At 36.3% G+C, this 21,591-nt stretch overlaps 1 protein-coding gene across 1 annotated transcript in view; it reads left to right on the top strand.

Annotated features, from left to right (window-relative positions):
• The window catches only part of CDK15 (cyclin dependent kinase 15), a 136,347-nt gene that overhangs the window by 89,403 nt on the left and 25,353 nt on the right, over nucleotides 1–21,591 (top strand). The window contains exon 13 of the mRNA XM_051983770.1: nucleotides 9,594–9,737. Coding sequence (XP_051839730.1) covers nucleotides 9,594–9,703 — 110 coding nt within the window. The 3' untranslated portion in view covers nucleotides 9,704–9,737. The remainder of the gene's footprint in view (nucleotides 1–9,593; nucleotides 9,738–21,591) is intronic.

The following is a 21,591-nucleotide window of genomic DNA, read 5'->3' as shown; positions in this document are numbered from 1 at the left end:
TGAAAAGATGGAATCTCGAAGGAGCCTGCCTGTGCTGGGGGGGAGGAGAGGAGCGCTCACAGCGGGAGGGAAGTTGACTTTTCTTTATACATATAGGGGTTTTTCCATGCAGAGTTTAAATTATGCCTGATAAAAGGAGTTTCGTGGATGTTTCAGTTCTTTCAAACCCTCCTGGCTTCCTCCCAATTAAATGAGGTTTGTCAAAGCCACGGGGCTCTGCTGCTGCCTGAGAGGCCGACAAGCACTTCCTGCAGTGACATCTCAAATCCCCAAGGGAGGAGATGAAAGGGCTAGTGCCAAGAGACAGAGAGAGAGAGAAGAGAGAGAGAGAGAGAGAGAGAGAGAGAGAGAGAGAGAGAGAGAGAGAGAGAGAGAGAGAGGAAGGAGACAGACAGACTGGTAGACAGACAGCTAGACAGAGATAGACAGTTGGAAAAAATGGGCACTGAGCCTAAGAAGTTAGAAAGGAAAAGCAAGTCCGGAAGAATTGAACCTAAAAAGAGGAGCCTTTTAGATCACCTTGGCCCAATGTGCCCATCTCTGGGGCAGGATTTCCAACCAAGGACACATTTGCTGCCAAGGGACAAATTCCTTTTGCCTGGTACCATCATGCTATTTTTTTCGGTACCCATGATGTTTCACCTATATTAGTAGGTTCTTCTGTGGGCAGTGAATTCTAACATGTTCCAAAGAAAGTGACACAGAGGAGAAGAAAATCAAAATCTTTCTTGGTGTGGAACTCAAGTGACACGTATAGGATGTCATAAGAATAGACACTCACATGCACTAAATGAGTCAACTGTCAGGAAGATGCAAAGACTGCAGAGGTATTTACAGGTAATTCTGAACTCTCCACAGCCAGAACTGTGCAAGGTAGCTGTCCTCTACTGGGATGCTGGGATTATATCATTGGGGGGCTTAATTGTATCATTTTATTATTCTGGTTGCTACATTGACACAGTTGTCACTTTTAAATTTATTCTGTCCCCACTTTGTTCTGGAGAATGCCAGCTATTAGTTTCTGTCCTCTGAAGGAGAAAGTTAAAACATGAAGGCTGTGAATGGGAATGTATCAAAAGAAAAAAAAAAACCAGTCTAAATCCCAGTGAAAAGGAGAAAAAAAAAACCTCGCCAAATTAAAGAATTGCTCTATTTTTCTATTTTCATTAAGCAACCATGTTCTGAACTCTTTTTGCAATTTGCTGCAGTAAGTTTATATAGCCAGAGGACATTTTTTAGAGGTCACTTTCCATGAGGAAAAAAAAAATAAGAGGAGCCAAGAATTCCAGAATCAGTTCCTTTATCAAGAATGCATTTAAGAGGGTAAACATGAGCATGAGAATGGGCAAGAGGGTTGTAACTTTTGGTTTGCTCTGGCGTTTTCTTCTGCTGAACTCTAGAACACCTGGAGAAACATTTGTTGAAGGAGAAATTATCTGTAGTCTCTCCAAAAAAGCATACAAGTTAAGGCTCTCTAATTACTTTTCCAGATGGCCTGGGTGGACTGTTCTTCCTACACAGACACCAGCTTATGGCCACACTCATAGTCTTCCAGGCTGAGGCAGCAGCTCAGGATGGCAGCTGTTGTAGCAACGGCCTAAAATTAGGTTCCCCACAACTCTCTAATCTTAGCTTCAGGTTCAGGCTCTTCATTTAATTCCCTTTGCCCTCAGCATGAACTTGCACTTTGGGATAGAAGCATTCTTTAATGATTTGGGGGAGAGGAGGTTTGTGAGGGGTAGGGAGAGAGAAGAGAAAGGGGAGAATAACCAAGCTTTTCCTTAAGGAAAAGGAATCTGTCCATTTTTGCAGGAAACAGTTCTTAGATCCCTAAGACTAATTTTGAAACATAGCCACTTTGGACCACAGATCCTGGTCCATAGGAGCATTAAAAAAAAATTGTGCAGTAAATACTATTTGGTTTCCAGTTCTGATTCTGTACCTTAGTCTTCAGAAAGCCACTTTTTATTTTGGTGTGGTCCTATCTTGCCTATGATTTTCACAGCTTTCTCTCTAGAACCCTTTCTTCTTTGACCAAATCTATAGATTTGGTCAAAGTGTCTTTCAGAGTGGCTTAGAAAAATGTTGAAGGGCTTAGAATTTTTTGATGGAGTCTAGATGGACATTCCTGAATAAGAGCTACAAATTGCCAAATAGCTGTATGGATGGGTCCTCCAGAAGCCATATAATCCATGTATTATCGGGAGTATAAAGCTCTTCATTGTGCCAAACCCAGATTTCCCATGTGGGAATTACACTCTATTTAATTCAAAATGTCCTCAAAGTCTGACTACAATTTAAAGCTTTTAGCATCATAAAACTGCAGCAAGATTTTGGGAATATTTTGTGTTTCCTCTTACTCCACCCTCAGGGAAGAGAAACCTATCTAGTCCTTCTTTTCTTTTAATAGCACTTTTAACCTCTGCCTAAAAGAATGGCTTCTCGGCTTTTGCATGTCATACTACTTTTAATATTTTCTACATATTTTTCCCATTTTTTGATAGCAGCAGTATATTGCTGATTCATGTGCCACCATAACTCTTCATATTCTTTTTATGCCACATTTAGATAAAGTATTTATTAAGCTATTGTGATGTGCCAGGCACTTCTGCCACATTTAACATTTTCATCTCATGCTTAAAAACTTGCTTTATTTCTCCTTATCTGTGCTTTTGAACACATCTGTCTCTTCAAGTCCTTTTTGTTAATTGTGACACATTTCTTGATAGAGACGTTTTATATTCTAATTTTACATTCATCCAACATGATGTCTTCCCATGGTCAGGAGTCCCAAGGTAATTGAGAACTCATCTCCAGAGGCAGAGAAAGGTAGAAAACTCACTAGGTGATACTGAAAAAACATCCCTGAAGCCAGCGATGGTTTCAAGGCATAGTATATCTCAAAGAACAAAGCACTGGATCAAGAGTCAGATATTTGTTCAAATCCCATCTTAGATACTTACTATTATATGATGTTGGCCAAGTCTTCTAGTCCCTCTGAACCCCTAATCTCCTCATATGCAATAGGAATAACAACATTTGTCACTCACAGAGTTACTGGGCAGATCAAATAAAAGAATGTATGTAAAGTACTTTGCAAATTTTAAAATATTGTATGAGCTGTATCATTTCAGTGTGTAGATATATCACCACATTCTTCAGTGTTCCCCTATCAAAGTTCTGAAATGTACTCTTTATCTCACTTTCCTCCTCCCAAAGAAGTGACCTTCCATTGAGAATGTTGGGGCAAAAAAATAAGGAGAGGCAAGATTCGGTATTATATGTCTGTGTCCCCTACAAATTTAATATGTGTGTTCTGTATTCCATCAAAGTCACTAATAAAAAACAGTAAGTAATAACTAAATCCAAAACCAGGCCTTGTGTGATATCCCTCTGCACTTGCATGTATCAAAACAAATTTCAAAAGTGAAATCTTAAGTCAGACAACTATTTATGATATAGCTAAGATGTCTCTGTACAAGGACGCCATACAAACTTTGAAGGAGAAGAGACATCAATTATAAACTATTTGGGACTAGCATTTTTAACTTTCTACCTTCAAATCTTCCTCATTTTTGTGGCTACCTTTCTGTATTGGACTGACAGGAAGCTGTCTGCACAGAATGCTCAGAACGAGCAGGAACTATATTCAGCCTTTGCCGAGATTAGTAGGGATGAAAAATCTCTTCCTGCCTCCAGTTTCTGTACCTCAGTGAAAAAAAATGTGCTCTCTTTCCCCATAGAAGTTAAAAAAAAATGCATGCTTATTTATTCTTGGTTCTTAAGTAAACAGTTCATTGAGTTTACAAGCTCAGTCCTGAAACATGACTGCCCCCCCTCCCCCTTCAGACCCTCCACTTCTCCTTCAATTTCTAGGGCTTATTTTGTCTTCGAAAGGCATGTTTCTTAGTCCTACTTTATCCACAGCACAAAGCAAGAAGCATCCATAAACAAAGCAGAGTATGGCTCCATCTTTGTGCTTTTATACATTAGAGGGCCTGTTTTTCAGGGATCTTTTATTACTTGCTTCAAGAACTATACTTCACTGTTGTGGGGTTGAAAGAAACCCTCTTGGGAGGTATTATTTTCATCCCCTTGCTTTTAAGATCTGATACAATAGAAAGCTCTGCCTCTGCAATTGGAGAGACTGTGTTCAAATAATACTTTCTACCTATCTGACCTTAAGTTCCTTGGACCTCAGTTTCTCCATCTGTAAAATGAGGGGAGTTGGACACAACAACCAAGATCTCTTCCAGCTCTAGATCTGAATTCTCAGGATGTTTTAAAATCTTTTGGCTTTATAGTTGATTTCATCAAAAGATCACAAGGCTGGGTCAATGTCAATAACTAGCCTTGAAAATTTATTGTATACATAATTGCTTATATAGATATAGATATAATGTATATATAACATATACATAATATATATTATATGTATCTATATACAATTGCATATGTAGATACACATAGTATACACACAATAACATATTTCATAATAGATATAATAAATAATGTTTCCACTGTGCATACATCATGAGTATCATATATATGAACATATATATATACATATACATATATATATATATAATATGCATGTGTATACATACACACATATACATAGATACACCCTGAAATACACTTGGAGGCATTGTGGTACAGTGAAAAGAATATGTATGTGTGCATGTGCATACACACATTTTGTTAAGTCATTTGAATTATATCTGACTCTTTGTGACCCCATTTGGGGTTTTCTTGGCAGAGCTACTGGAGTGATTTGCCATTCATTTAACAGATAAGGAAACAGATGAGGCAGAGTTAAGTGACTTTCCCAAGATCATACAGCTTAGTAAATGTCTCAGTTCAGATTTTTTTCCCTTTTAAAAATTTTATTAAAGCTTTTTATTTACAAAACATATGCATGGGTAATTTTTCAATATTGACCCTTGTAAAACCTTCTGTTCCAACTTTTACCTTCCTTCCCCTCCACCCTCTCCCTTAGATGGCAGGTAGTCTAATATATGTTAAATCTAATATATGTATACATATTTAAACAGTTATCTTGCTGCACGAGAAAGATCGAATCAAGCAAGTTAAAAAAAAAAAAAAACCTGAGAAAGAAACAAAATGAAAGCAAACATCATCCATTCATATTTGAACTCAAAAAGATGAGTCTTCCTTGCTCTAGGACTGATATTCTATGCTGTGCTACCTATCTGACCTATATGCATATGTACATATATAATATATGCATTTGTATTTTATACATATGTATATATTTATACACATATACATAGACATATATTAATATATGTATGTGTGTACACACACACACACACACACACACACAGAAACATAGTTGGAGGCTATGTAGCCTAGTGAAAAGAATGCTGGCTTTGGATATGAGTTCAAAATCATGACTTTGGGCAAAGCTTAGACCTCTACATTGCCTCTTTTAATTTTAAACGTATGACCCTGTAATGCGTTATATGTGTATGTATGTATGTATGTGATCAGAACTTATATATTCACTAAGTGGCTACAATATGTCCCTAATATATCTCTTTAACTTAATTGTCACTATCTTTTTACATGAAAAATTGACAACTAAGAATCTTCGGTTGCTTGGAATTGGCTGGGGATATGTTACATGTACTATGATTGCTAGGGAATGCTTAGGTTAGTCATATCTCTCAAGCACCGCAGGGTCTGTGTGTTGGGATGCTCTAAAGAAGTTAGTATTAAAAGGAAGACCTAGAGCTCATTTTTGGGCTCCTAGGCAGAAGTGGAGTTAAACAATCTAGAAAAGAGAATTTTGGAGCCTCCTTTTCTGTTGGTTACCTGATTCTATATTACAGAGACAACCAGGATCCTTGAAGTTATGAGGGAAAGAGCTTTAGAGTGGAGATTTTATAGCTTCCCTTTCCACCGCCTCCTCTTAGGTCTCATTTCTTTCCCCCCAAATCCAGAATCTTTTTATGTTTTCTTAATGCCTAGGTGATCATGATTTTTCATTGCCCACAAGTTCTTCACTAATTGATCACTGCTTCCTATCTTCCCTCATCCTCCTCATGGATCTGGCATGCTTAATAAGCACCAGGGAAATGTGGTAGAAGAAATAGGCTGCTAGGGGTCACAGTAGATAAGAGTGCTAGATTCAGGAAGACATGAGTTCTAATTCAAACTTGAATACTTCCTAGCTATATGGTGCCAGGTAAGTCATTTAACCTTTATTTCAATTTCCTTCTCTATAAAATGAGAATAATAATAACACCTCCTTCCCAGGGTATCTGTGAGATTAAATTGAAACAGTATATGTAAAGTGCCATCAGTGCATCTACAAATACATCCAAGAATATCATCACCCACAATGTCAGAAAGTTCCACTGCAATTTTGGGTACATACAAACATTGCATGGATGAAGGAGATAGCAAAGTATGCAAACGCTACTGGGTTCATTACATAACAACATAAAATATCCTAGAAGAGATATAAAAGTATTCTGAGGACAGCTAGGTAGACAGTAGATAGAGCACCAGCCCTGAAGTCAAGAGGACCTGAGTTCAAATCTGAATTCAGACACTTAACACTTCCTAGCTATAGAACCCTGGGCAAGTTGCTTAACTCCAATTGCCTCAGCAAAAAAAAAAAAAAAAAAAAAAAAAAAAAAAAGTATTCTGAGCACATACATGCTTCTTTGAAACTTATATTCTTATCCTTTGTATAAGAAAAAGCCACTTTGGCTTTTTAACCCTCCCTGTTCAGTTAGGATTCTGTTACCTCTATTTTAAAAAAGAAGATACCAAAATTCTTTACTTTCTCTTAGCATGCAACCTTGAACTCAATAGGCCTCAGTTTCCACATCTTATACGACATAATGTTTAAAATTTTCCCTCCTTTTCCCCCCAAATTAAATTTTTAAAAAATCTCCCTCCCTCCCTAGAAGGGAGGATGATGGGAGGATATTTATTTTAAAACCCTTTGAGCTCACTGAAAGAAAGTTTCTATATAAATTTGATCCTCTGAGGGGGAGGGAGGAGAGGAGGGAACGAGAGGGGAAGGTAAATAGTCACTAATTAATTAAAAGAGGAAAGATCATCTGCTTTAATCGGAAGCTTGGATGATGTGCCCCCAGTCAGAGTCATAAGTGCGCTCCATGTTAGATAGCAACTCCAATTTAAAGCACTGTGTGATCCTCTGGGCTTTGAAGATGCCAACTCCATATACATACACATGAGCTAAAATTACAGAATAATCATCGGGCAGTGTGCATTCTGGAAAATTAAATGGGTTAAGCAACTCTGGCTGATATTTGTTGATGCCTGTGAGCGATGCAGGCACCACATGACAAGGGAAATTACAAGACTTATTTTGAATACTGTTTAACTTCCATTTGCTTCCGAGTTTTTGCTAACCCGCGCTTGCTCCTCCTCAAGGCTGTTCAAGGCAAGTGAGAGATTTGATTATCTTGTTTCCTGTGAAAGGTTATTTAGATCCTCAATCCCATTAAGTCACTTTCCGCACTTCAGTCCAATGAGCCTTCACCTGGTTATCAGCAGGGAGGAGGAGTAAATGGAGACACAGAGATCTCAGATTTCTAAGGAACAAAAGTTAAAGTGAAGTTTGAAAGGAGGTGACAGCAAGCAGCCATGAGCTTAGGAACTCAATTAGGCTGAAAGACAACTATCTCATTATCTCTCCCCCAAATGATCCAAATACATAAGAATATAAAAATTTAAAATAAACTCTTTCTATTGACTGTCTAGATGACTGAATTTCCCCTCTCGGTTTTTTTTTTAAATACCCACTTTCGTATTTATTTATTCTAAGCGCGAAGCAGCTGCGATAATTATACTGTCAGATTCAGTAAGTTAATGAGGAGTCACTCGAGTGGAAGGTTTTGCATTTGTGAGATTGCTGAAGGAGAGCAGGTTTATGCCTCGCCTCCAAAGCGGTTTTCTTTCTTTCTTTCTTTCTTTTTTTTTTCCCCTTTCTCTACCGGGTGGGAAGGAGAGTGCGGCAGCCCACAGACGGATTGGAATCCTTTTGATTAACTAGCTGCTTTCCCACTGCTGTTCTGCCAGATAATGGTTTGCTGTCTCTCTCGCTCTCCCTTTTTTTTCATTGCAACCATAAGTGAGCTTTTTAAGGAGAGGGAAGCCTAAGAAGGGGAGAAAATGCCCCTCCCACTAGCCCAAAAGGCAAAAGAGACCCTTTCTTGCAGGAAGAAGTTTGTAAGGGAATTTGGACTCCAGTTGATTAGAGAGAGAGTTATCTGTGAAGTTGACATACTGTTTATTTTAGCTAGGCAACCCGATGTCTCCCTTCTCCAGCTTTGCAGAGATGAAATTCCATACCAGAGGGGAGGGGGCACTAGCTCCCCAGTGCAGGATTCTAGGTAGAGTGGAAGCTAATTCAGCACTAGCTCCCCAGTGCAGGATTCTAGGTAGAGTGGAAGCTAATTCAGAGTGTGAATTTCCCTCCTTTTTTTTTAATTGACTGCTACTAAGTTTCACTAAGTAATGTTATTAAAATATTTCTTGCTTTTCCTCCTTATAAAGTATCATTCTCTTGCAATTATTTATTTGTTGAGGGCTAATAAGGTTAGAGTTGCTCAGATTTGTAGAGGTTTTTATCCTGTAAAAATACATACTGCTGGGGAAATTCTCCAGTCAGAATTTTAAGTTGTTCCTGACCCTGGTTAAGTAGGTAGCAATAACCTGTCTGAAATGCTTTTTATTGATATAGGGTTTTCTACCTCCTGTTCATCTCAGTCTTAAGAAGTCAAATGGTGAGCCCTTTAAAATAGAGACTCTTGGAATAGGGAGAGCCTGGTATACCATACCTAGCTTTAAAAACAAAACAAACCCAAAATTTAAAAAATATGAGCTCACTGAATAAATACACCAGAGAGGGAAAGACAGTATTTACATTACAAAAGAACTCTTTGCTTCACCAAAAGATACACCTTAGGAGATTCCCTTGAAAAGTGCAATCCTTTAGTATATCCAACATATAATCTATGAATATTACAATAAATACTTATATTTAATATATAAACATAATAGTATTCATAAATATTAATTTATCCAATAAATATATGTAACTTTTATTATACTTTGTTATATTTTTATTAAGTATAAAACTTTTAAAATTTTTTCAATAGTATTTTATTTTCCAAATACATGTAAAGATAGTTTTCAACATTTGGTTTGTGTTCCAAATTTTCCTCTTTCCTTCTCTTCCCTCTCCCATCCCAAAGACAGTGAGTGTATGATATAGGTTAAATATCTCTATATAGGTTAAATATATTTCTGTAGTTGTCATGTTGAATACAATCAACTTTTTGAGAAATCATAAGTACCATCTGACATGTACTATGAGTATAACAAGCATAATTAATATATATTCATTGATTGGAAACAAGAGAGATATTCCTGTACTGGTATAATTTATTAAGTTCAGCTTATTCTTGACATATCTTCAAGTGATGTAATATTACAATGTATAAAAAATACACTAAGCAAACCTTCAAGAATTCATCCTTGTGTGTTTTTTCTCTTTCCTCCCTTTCCCCCTTACACTTCTTCCATAGCGGAGTCTTTATTTACAGTTCCAGGAGTGAGACTTAAACCCGAAATCTGCAACCTCTTGGCCTCCTATCAGAGAAGTCATCACACCAATCGATTTAGCAAGTGTTGGTGAAAAGAGAATAAAGAAGAATCACTAATCCTTCCAGGTAATAGATCTCTGGGCAACTCTTTTCATTATAAGCAAAATTGAAATACAAATATCTGTGCATTATTTTGCACTCAAAGCTTCCTTGTTCCTTTTCTAAACATTCACTACTGATGACTTATTTGACAGCTAAGGAAGTAGAGGTTAGGGAATCATATTAGGAATCATAGGATTTGAGAGTCAGACCTCAGTTTCCCATCTGTAAAATAAAGGGGTTTGATCAATGATTCACACAAGAAGTGGCATGATTGGTATTTAAACCTAAGTCTTTTAACTTCAAGTCTCACTTCCCTTTCCTATAAATCTGGAGATATGTGTGAACTGTTGGCCCCATTCCTAAAGAAGATGCAAAAGGCTCAAAAAGCAGTATTTACCCTTGGACTTTGGGAATTGTTCATCCACTTGTTCCCACCAAAATAATAGAATTGACTTTACTTTATTCCCAAATTGGGGTGCTCTGTGTCTTTGACAAGTGATACTTAAGCACCTAGGAGAAGGGAGGTACTTATCCACTTCTGCTCTTTTTATCTCTCTTCTTTTCTGGCACACAGTAAGCTCTTAATAAATGCTTGTTGAATTGGATCTAATTGAATTGTCTATCTTCCACCAAAGGAATGTAACACTCAGGATAAATAATGAATGAACAAACACAAAATAAGTGATCATCTGGAATAGAGACAGTAACAAAAACAGCAAGACTAAGGATACATTCAGCAGAGCTGGGAAGGGAGATAATGAGTTATCATGGAGATACCACCTATTCCACGGTCTTGAAACTATTATCATCTTTTTGAGCTACCCAAACCAGGTTTAAGAATAGCAAGAGGAGATGTCTTTGCCCTGACTTTTCCTCCATCCTTGGACAAACATTCTCTTCACCTTGCTTTATAAAATCCCTTGTCTCTTTTCAGAACACAGCTCAATTATCACCCTGGGTAAGAGGCTTTTTCTGTCCCTCACAGCTGCTGATGCCCTTCCTCCAAACCATCGAAATGATATTTTGTATATACCTACTTGTTTATGTGTTAGTTAGAATGTCTCCTTTATTAAAATATAATCTCTCCCATCAATTGGAAAATGGCTGAATAAATTGTGGTATATGAATATTATAGAATATTATTGTTCTGTAAGAAATGACCCACAGGCTGATTTCAGAGAGGCCTGGAGATTCTTACATGAACTGATGCTGAGTGAAATGAGCAGAACCAGGAGATCATTGTACGTACAATAACAAGATTATGCAGTGATCAATTCTGATGGGCGAGGCACCTCTCAACAGTGAGATGATTCAAACCAGTTGCAATTGTTCAGTGGTGAAGAGAGGAATCTACACCCAGAGAGAGGACTGTGGGAACTGAGTGTGGACCACAACATAGTATTTTCACTCTTTGTTGTTGTTTGCATGCATTTCATTTTGCTTCTCTTTTTTCTCTGGTTTGATTTGATTTTTCTTGTGTGACAAGATAATTGAATAAATATGTATGCATATATTGGATTTAATATAAAAAACAATGATTACTTAAAAAAAGAATATAAGTTCTTTGAAGACAGGGATGCTTCACTTTTGCCATGGGCCTCCCACTGCTACCACAGTAGTAATTAAGAACTTAATAAATACCTATTTGCTTGAACACAACAGGATGCTATTCCAAAAAAAAGGGTTAAACTGGTTCTTCTATCCTGGACTCATTCAATTTCACCATACATTTTACCTATTAAGCTGACATTTTAAGAACCCTATCTCTTAGGGCAGCCATCTTTGGCAGTTTACCAGGTTAATCAAATATGACTTCTGAATCTTTGTACCCAAACTAATTCTTGAGTGATCTGAATAAAGAATTATTTCCATGCTTGAGAGAACATCTTGAGAAAGATGTTCAATTCCTAAATGGCCCATGAGTTTACCTCCCTTAGCCCTGAAGCTCTGATTTTAGTTGCACCTGTCTCTTATTAAATATTTCTAATGCTGGATCTTTCCCTTGCTATCCTTCATAATTTGTTTCCTAAGCTGATGTTGGGTCTTAGGGAAAGCATGAGATTATTGTACTGTTTGGGGTGTAGGGGAGATTTAATTGTTTCAAAAGCTGTCATGACCACAAGCTTGTTATATTATCCTTCACTGATACACTAAACAAAAGATCATTATCCATAAGCTGAGATATCTCCTATTAAACCTCAGAGGACCATAGAGAGGCAGAATAAGTGTCTGGATTAGCTCCATGTTATTACTGAGTATTAATATCCAGGCAGAATAGAAATAATATTGTTATTGCCATTGTTATTACCAGTCTGAGACCATCTTGACTATGTGTCTCTGAGGATGCTGTCTTCCTAGAATGATGCCATTTCATGCTACCTGTATTGCTGAGGTGGTCCTGTGTTATCAAATGGCAAATTCAACTGCATCCCAAGAAGCTTGTGAAAATCATCCTTCAGAAAATTGCTTGAAAGAAATTGTACACTGCGAGTACTTTTCAATATCCGGGCATCTAGCTATAAAAAGCCCTGGAGATGAACCATTATCATGAATAATAAATATCTTTGTATAGGCTTAAAGCCTCATTTCATTTGATTGTCACAACTCTAGGGAATAGTGAGGAGGGGAGCAATCATCCTTAATTTACAGATGTGGAAACTGAGGCCCTGGAGAAAGTTTTTTTGCCCAAAGTTACAGCTTTTTAGGAATGGTGTTCTTTTCCCTAACTGCAAATGACTCTGTTTTTAATACCCAAGATTTATAAAATTGAAGAAGGAACAATAAATATGTATAATCTATTTGTCCAGGAATTTAAGTAATAATATTAAAAAATAGAGAAGGAAAAGAAAATAGTGAATGAAGTTGAACCCTGTAAGCTAAATGAAGCTGAATTGCTCCCAATATTCTCATTGGCACCTACAAAAAATTTTTTGGTCATTGGATAATAGAATTAGTTTGTCAAATACCATCTAATCCACCTCCATTTTCCAGAGAAGAAAAGGAAGTTAAATAATACAATTGAGGCAGAATTTGAATTCTGGTCTTCTAAGTCTACTAAAGATAGTTATTCTTTTTTTTTTTTTTTGGCTTGGAATTCCTAAAAAAAAATTTAATAATAGTTTTTTTTATTTCCAAAATATATGCAAAGATAGTTTTCAACATTTACTCTTGCAAAACTTTGTGTTTCAAATTTTCTCCCTCCTTTCCTCTACCCCCTCCCCAAGGCCACAAGTAATCCAATATAGGTTAAACATATGCAATTCTTCTAAACATATTTCACATTTATCATGCTGTACCCAGAAATAATCAGATCAAAAAGGAAAAAATAAGAAAAAAAAACAAGTAAACAACAACAAAAGGTGAAAATATGATGTTGTGGATCCACATTCAGTCCCCATTAGTCCTCTTTCTGGGTACAGATGGCTCTCTCCATCACAAGTCTATTGGAACTGGGCTGAATCACTTCATTGTTGAAAAAAGCCAAGTCCATCATAGTTGATCATCACATAATATTATTGTTGCTATGTACAAAGTTCTCTTGGTTCTGCTCACTTTACTTAGCATCAGTTCATATAAGTATCTCCAGGGCTTTCTAAATTCATCTCGCTGATTTTTTCTTATAGAACAATAAATTCCATAACATTCAAATACCATAATTTATTCAATCATTCCCCAACTGATGGGCATCTACTTAGCTTCCAGTTTCTTACAACTACAAAAAGGCCTGCTATAAACATTTTTGCACATGTGGATCCTTTTTCCCTTTTTTGTGATCTCTTTGGGATACAGACCCAGTAGAGCTGGGATCAAAAAGGAGCCACAGATTTTATAGTCTGTTGGGCATAGTTCCAAATTGTTCTCCAGAATGATTGGATCAGTTCACAGCTCCACCAACAATGTATTAGTGTCCTAGTTTTTCCATCCCCCCAACATTTATCATTATTTTTTCCTGCATTTCTCTAATCAATAGTGATTGAGAGCATTTTTAGTATGATTAGGCGTGACTTTAATTTCTTCATCTGAAAATTGTTCATATCCAAGGATGGTTTATTCTAAGTGGAAAATACCAGTTTTTTTAAAAAGTTAAATGTATGCTAAAATTTTGATTACAACATCTGAGAACAGATTTTAACCTGTTTTGAGAGTTGCAGTCTATTATGTCCAATGCATTAATCAACAGGGATTTATTAAGTGCCTGTTACCTATGGACAGGTAGGTGACAGTGGATAGTGTTGAGCCTGGCGTCAGGAAGACTTATCTTCTTGAATTCTAGCTGTGTGTCCCTGGCAAGTCATTTCACCCTGTATGCTGCAGTTTCTGAAGTGGAGAAGGAACTAGAAGGAACTAGAAAACCATTCTAGCATCTTTGCCAAGAAAACCTCAAATGGAGTCACAAAGAGCCAGATGAGACTGAAATGACTGAACAACAACATATACCAAGCACTGTAACATAAAACCAGAACCGAAACAACTGCTGTCTTCAGCACACTTACATTATAAAATGTAATAAGGGAGGCAATAGCCCTACATGTAGAAAATGAGAAACCGGTGTTTTGAAGGTAGGGCACCAGCAGCTGGGAGGGACAGGAAAGACACCTTGTACAAGATGGCACCTGAGCTGAGTTCTGAAAGGAGATAGGATTTTACAAGCAGAGTTCAAGAGGGACTTTGGTCCAAGTATGGTGGACAGGTAGAACAGAGAAATTTCTTATTTCTATTTTCATAAATGGAAGTGAGTTTGGGATAAGTGAAACTTTTCAACCCTATCTTTGTAGTTGTCTACTAACCAGCAATGCTTAAGCTTATAGGAAGAGTTTGTGTTTCTAGTGATTCCTCTTCCCCATGCTTCTTTTTTGTTTGTATTGTCTTATCTGCAGCCCAAGTATACCACAATAGTCTGAAGACTGTGGGAAAAGAGGTTCTCGATGATAACTCATTATCTCTCTTCTCAGTTCTGCTGAATGGAGTCTTAGCCTCGCTGCTTTTCTTAGTGTCCCTATTCTAAATGATCGTTTTGCGTTTGTTCATTCATTTATTATTTAACCTAACTTGTGTTCTTTCCTCAGATTTCAGCCTTATTTGATAGGTTGCCTCTACTCTTGTCCCTAGATTTACGTAGGGCATATTTTAAATATCCCCTCTCATAAGTAAACCAACAGTGCAGAAAGTGCTCAGATTTTTAGTTGGAAATACATAAAGAAATCAAGGGGATTACTGCTACTGGCTGTTTGTTTATCACTTAATAATTCCAAAGGATTTTTCAGTTTCTGATTGGTTCAGTGATCAACACGGATTAGGATAGTCTGAGAACTGGGCCTTCTGAATAATCCCTCCATTTTATCATCTAATAGAGAGATTCCTGGACCAGAAGATCGATTTCCCAACAGGACAGATGGGGGACTGACAATTGAAAGAATGTAGAGACTGAGCTGGTCCTGTCACTCCTGGAGCCTGCCTACAATCTCCCTTGACAAAAGCTCCTGTGGCAAGGAGAGGATTAATCTAAAGTTTAGTGAAGTCTCCAGGGAAGATGATTTCTTGGATAAAGTTGTCAACAAAAGGAATTGCTTAAGACTATTTGTTATAAGTTCCTAGAGGGTGCTTCTACCATCACTAACAGGATTATTGGAATACTGGTTATATCCCTCCCCCTTCGTCTGCCACCCCCACCCCTAACCCCAATTCCATTTGGGACTTGCATTGTGGACCTTCTGGTTTGAATTGAATTTCAAACCACTTTCTTGTTCTGAATCCTAAATGACTGTGAGATGAGAGAAGAGAAGCAAGAGAGATGGAGAACCCAAGTTCTAATTTTGATAGTGAAAAGCATTATATAATCAGAAGTACATATCTTTTTAAAAAATATTATTTATTTATTTAAAAGATTCTTTTCTTTTTAAATTTTGAGTTCCAAAGTCTCAGACTCTCTCATATCCCCTCCCCCACCTACTGAAAAGGCAAACAATATGATATTAATTATATATGTGAAATCACGCAAAACATATTTCCATATTAGCCATATTTTTTTAAAAGCAAGAAAAATAAAATGAGACAACTGCACATCTGGAGGTAGATAGCATTTTTCATTAGAAATCCTTTGGTAACTATCTTGAATCATTGTATTGATCAGGGTAGTCAAGTCTTTCCCAATTGATTATCATTACACATAGCTTTTACTGTGTATATTCATCTCCCAGTTTTTCTCACTTCATTTTGTATCAGTTCATATGGAATTATTAAGTGGTAAACAAGCAGCCAGTAGCAGAAATCCCCTTGATTTTTCTATGTATTTACACCTAAACTTACCGAGTTTTTCTTAAATCACCCCCTCATTATTTCTTATAGCACAATAATACTCCATCACAATTATATGCCACAACTTGTTCATTCTCCAAATCATGAGTATACCCTCAAGTTCTAATTTTTTGCCACCACAAAAAGAGCTACTACAAGTATTTTTGTTTGTATAAGTCCTTTTCCTTTGATCTTTTTCTGATATAGACCTAGTAGTGAGGGAAAAATGCATTTCAAAGAAATAACAAAAGCTAATTTCTACCATAAATTACTAAGCTATAAAAAAAATGAAATGAGAATTCTCAGTTAACATTTCAATACCATTTTAAACATTGGCTTTTGGAAGAACTTAGGCAAACTTCCATTCCATTATTGCTGGTATTCTCCATACATTTGGCTGAATCAAGAGTTTATAGATCTAGATGCTAGATACCATCTAGTCCAGTCCCTTTCAGTGGAGACTTAGGGAATTTAAGTGATTAGCCTAAGCACTCAGTTTTTTATCTGAGATGAGATTTGAACCCAGATACTTTGATTTGCAGAGACAGTGCTCTTTACTCACAGGAAATGTAATGTCCAGGAAGCCAGAGAATTCAACATGTCCTTAGAAAAACAAAGTAAAACTAGTTTTAAAAGAATAAAAACTGAGTAATTGTCCATAGAAAGTACAAGGTGGTTGTTGTTGTTTGTTCTGCATTCTTGAAGAGGACCATGACATCAGGGAAGTAGAAGGTGATGAGAGGAAAAGAATACATAGATACTTTGAAGAATTCAATTTTTCAATAAGAGAAAGAGGCTGAGCTAAACAGAATATCAGAACTAAGGAGGGTATCCTAAATATATAGTGGATCTAGATTTTAGGAAGCTATTTGACAAAGTCTTCCATGGTATTCAGTCTATCTTGTTTATAAGAAGAAATTATTAAATCTTGGCACAGAGTAGGTGCTTAATAAATGTTTCCTCACTAAGTTTGTTAAATAGTAAATACATAGTTAAATAGATTGGTTATCTGATTAAATGAATTATGTTGTATTGGAAAGAAATAGCTAATGACATACTGAAGACTCTATCTTTGGCCCTGTGGTGTTCATTTTTATCAACATATTAGAAAAACACCTGCAAAACATTCTTATAAAAATTTTAGTTAACACAAAGTTGGGAAGATTTTCTAATATGACATATGACAGAATTGAAATTCACTAAGATTCCAATAGTATGAACAATAGGCAAAAATTAGCAGTATAAAATTGAAAAAAGTATAAACTCCTATAATTGAATTCAAAACAACAACAATAACAAGTTGTTGGAAAATGTCTTCACACACACACACACACACACACACACACACACACACACACACAATGAACATGATACATCAGATGTATCCAATCATTATAGTATAAGTGGAACTATTATTTCCCTCAGTCTAAATAATATAGACTTCTAGCCATGCAGCCTGAGTACATTAGCATTTTGAGTGCTCTTATTATCAAATTGACCATGCTGGGCTTGTAGTCAACAAAAACTCTAAATCTTTTTATCAGGAATTATTGTTAAGCTGAGTTTTCTCCATTTTAGACTTGCAAGACAACAAGTCTAAAAAGTTGAAGGAAATAATGGTTCCACTTTTACTGTAATGATTGGACTACGTCTGATGCATCATGTTCATTGTGTGTGTATGTGTGTGGGACATTTTTTAAAGGACATTGACAACCCAGAGAGTAAATAGAATTTTGAAAAGTTAGGAAACCATGTCATATGAAAACTTTCTGAAGGAACTGGGAATGTTTAGCCTGGATAAAGGAAGACTTAGAAGGAATGTAGTAGCTCTGTTCAAATCTTTGAAAGTCATATGGGAAAGGATTAGATTTATTCTGTGTAGCTCCAGGGGAGCAGAACTAGGACTAAATAGTAAATAAGCCAAGAAGGCAGATTTTTAGCTCAATTTAAAGAAGGAAGAATGTTTCATGGAGAGAGGAGGAGGGTAGATTTGTGATCCCAAGTCAGGCAACTCCCCCCATGGATGTAGGCTAGCAACTCATATGTAACTAGTAGAGTTTCCTGGAACATTGAGAAGTCAAGTGACTCCCCTACTCTTACATAACTAAAAATGCATCACAGGCAGGACTTAAGCCTGTCTTCTTGGTTATCATACCATGTTTTCTCTCATGTTGCTTCTAAAAAAAGACTTGTCTAAAAATGAATAGGATGCTTTTTTAAAGGTTCTTATTCAAACAGAACCTAGACGACCAATTACCAGGGATGGCAGAGAGGCAATCTCTTCCCTGATTGGGAAGTTGGGGTAAGAACCTTACATTCTAGGATTTAGTGGAAAGTTTCACATTTTCTAAAATATTGCTTATCAAGAGACTTAGAAGGAAGACTAAAACTTTGAATTATGATGAAATCTCTGCCCTCATTGAGAGGTTGGGCTAGGAGCCTAACATTCTATGATTTAATAGAAAATTTCACATTTCCTAAAATGTTGTTTACCAAGAGACCCAAAGGGAAAACCAAAAATTATGATAAAATCTCAATTGGGATAAACTTTATTGCATTAAAATGGATTTTTTTAAATGAGAATTGACAACTAATTTATATAAAACAAATGTATTCTCTTTGAATTTTGATGTGACAAAAAGTTATTATGTTCTTCCATTTCCCCTTTATTTATTAATTAGGTTTTCCAAAAAACTTTATAAAAGTACATAAGAGATTCATAAAAGTCATTCAGATCTTCATTCCTTTTCATTTCGAAAAAGTAGCATCAAGATTAATACAGTGATATGCAGCAAAGAAAACCAAACCAGAACATAACGCCTTTAGATTTTCTTGTACTTTAAGCTGGAGAGAAAATTTAACTATTGATAGTGAATATGTATCTTTGGATTTGATACCTTAGGTTTCTTTGAGGAGCCTTAGAAAATGAATCCTCTGACTTTGTAAGAGCCTGCTGTCCTGTCTTCTGACATCTGCCAGTATTGTTGAAGTTTTTTTTGCCAATATTGTTTAATATTTTAATCTAATTCCTCCTTTAGAGTTGCAAAAGAAGGGCTCTCTTCTTAATATTGGCTATTCCTATGGATTTTGCTATTGTCTACATAGAATCCACTCCTGGGCAATACCTGTTCCATAAGTAATTCTTTTGGTTAGGAATAAATGGTACCAAAGAATTCAGGGTCACATTCAAACCATTTTCAAAAGGAACATAAATGCAGCATGTTAATTTTTTTTTTTACTGCTTTTGTCAATTTTAGTATCTAACAACTTCAGATAGTTTTATTTTTTCCATCTTCATCTCTAGCCTCATTCATATTTTTTCCTTATATCCCAGTTCTTTGTCCCCAAGTCATCATACTAGAGTGGGTTAACTTGTAGTCCCCAGTAATGTTTGCCCTTTCTTGGTGGTGTAGATTTAATGTGTTCTGCTGATGGATCCCTTTGTTGCAACAGTGACGTCTACTAACAGAACTGATAAGAGACTATCATTGCCTTTCCTAAGAAAATCCAGATCATAGATCAACACTGAATGGTCCTCAGATCCCAAGAGGGAGCCAAAATCAACATGTTTTAGTGAATGATTCAATGCCAGGGTAAAAAAAAAAAAAAAAAAGGAGATGGGGAATTCAAGGACCAAGGGGAAAAAAAAAAATTGAAGACCTCAATGGACCAGGACAGTAGATAGAAATGTAGCTCTCAGCCATGTTTAACATTTTGTAAAAGTTAAATATTTTGTTACCAACAAAGTCCAGCAACAAGAGATAGATTGGAGAAATAGTCTTAGGAGTCATCCCCCCAGAGGTGATCATTGAAGCCATAGGAACAAATGAGAGCACTGAAGAAGAATGCAAAAGTAGAAAGTCTTAAGATGAAACTTAAAGAACACCCACATTTAGGCAATAGGAAGAAGAACAGAGAAGAGGATTTAGAGAGTCAGAACATCCAGAGAAGTTTCCAAGTGGAAAGGACAGTCAGCTGCATAAAAAGCTGCAAAGAAGTTGAGGAAAAGTTATACTAGGGAAAAAACCATTCTCCTGGAAGAGATAGAAGAGGAGGGAGAGGAATAAAGAGAATATAGCTAGATGGAGTAAGGAATGATTCATTTCAATTGACATAATCCAGGACTCAAATCAAGGCATAAGATTCTCATGAGACTCAATCAACCATTGTATATTTATTAAGCACCTACTATGTACCTGACTCTGTAATAAACTCCAAGAATGATGCTTCATTGGCCAACCTGAGGATCAGAGAACTATTGGGGCTTAGGAGAAGAGAGTTTTTTCTTCTAAAAAAAAGTTAGCTAGCTTCATCTAGCTAAGAGATGAACCCCAGATTAAATAAACATTTAAAAATTAAATTAAAATTTTTTAATTGCCTATTATATTCAAAGCATTGCAGTGGTGATTGGGGATTCAAGGGCCAAAAAATAATCCCGGCCCTTCAGGAATTTTTATTCTGTTCTTCAAGGTTGAGACAGAAGGAGACAGAGAAGAGTGTTGCGGTTAAGGAACAATTCTCTTTACTATCACTCATTTTCCCCAAGACTATAGCAAGTATCTTGCACCAGTTTGGTGGAACTTAGATAGATTAGCAGCACAGAGAGCAAAATCCTTTGCCTCTTACTTCATAACAAATAGAACTAAAGGTAACAGATATAAATTTTTAAAAGATCAAATACCTCTCTTTTCCTATCCAGTTCCATTTTTATAACTTGCATATGAGATGTAATAATTGCATTGATTATTAATGCCTTTTTTGGTCTTTAAAAAAGCAAACAAACCCAGGTTTGGGATTTCTTAGTTTTAAGCAAGAAGCCATGTAGCTGTCCATTTGCTATATTCCAGGAAAATCAGAAAGATTGAATAAAAACCAGACACAACACCAGCAGTAGCAGTAGTGGGCAGCACACCTTTATAAAATTTATAACCAAAAAAGGTAGCTGGAGAAAGTAGATGAAAGACCTGACTTGGGTCATGTGACAGGTGTCACTTGAGTGATGATATTGGGGCCAAAGATAAAAGCGCTTTTTTTCTGGTCATGTGACACAGCTTCATTATTCTCCCAGCAGGGGGTAAGAAAGTCAGAATACCATTTTTACTTATTTATTTTATTTATTTATTTGTGGGTTTTTTTCCCCCTCTTATTCTGTGATAATGAGAAAATGTTTAAACTCCCATCTCTGTGTTTAAACACTCCTTCCTGATGACAGCAGCGGGATACCCCTTGATCAAATGTCAGATTGGAAAGTGCAATTTTTCTGGAAGGTAAACAGCATGTTAGCCCGTTGGAAATAATTTTCTGTTTATTGGAAACTGTGAGCTCAGGAGTGATGGAGTCTTGTGACAGTATTTGACAAGTAAAGAATAGGAAACAAGTTCAGAAAATACTTTTTATGATATGCTTCTGACAATAAGGTCTTAACCATTTTTATAGCATTGCACTTTTTAAAATTTAGTTAGAAATAAGCAATAAACTTTAATAATGGTTTCATATCCTAATCAATTCACAAATTATATCAATTATAATCTAGATAGAATATCGATTAAAACTTCTCACAAACAAGATTATCTATTGTAATGGT

This window comes from Antechinus flavipes, chromosome 3 (genome assembly GCF_016432865.1).
Source record: "Antechinus flavipes isolate AdamAnt ecotype Samford, QLD, Australia chromosome 3, AdamAnt_v2, whole genome shotgun sequence".
Lineage (NCBI taxonomy): Eukaryota > Metazoa > Chordata > Mammalia > Dasyuromorphia > Dasyuridae > Antechinus > Antechinus flavipes.
Note: the sequence above shows the minus strand (reverse complement) of the source record. Positions and strands in the feature narration are given on the sequence as shown.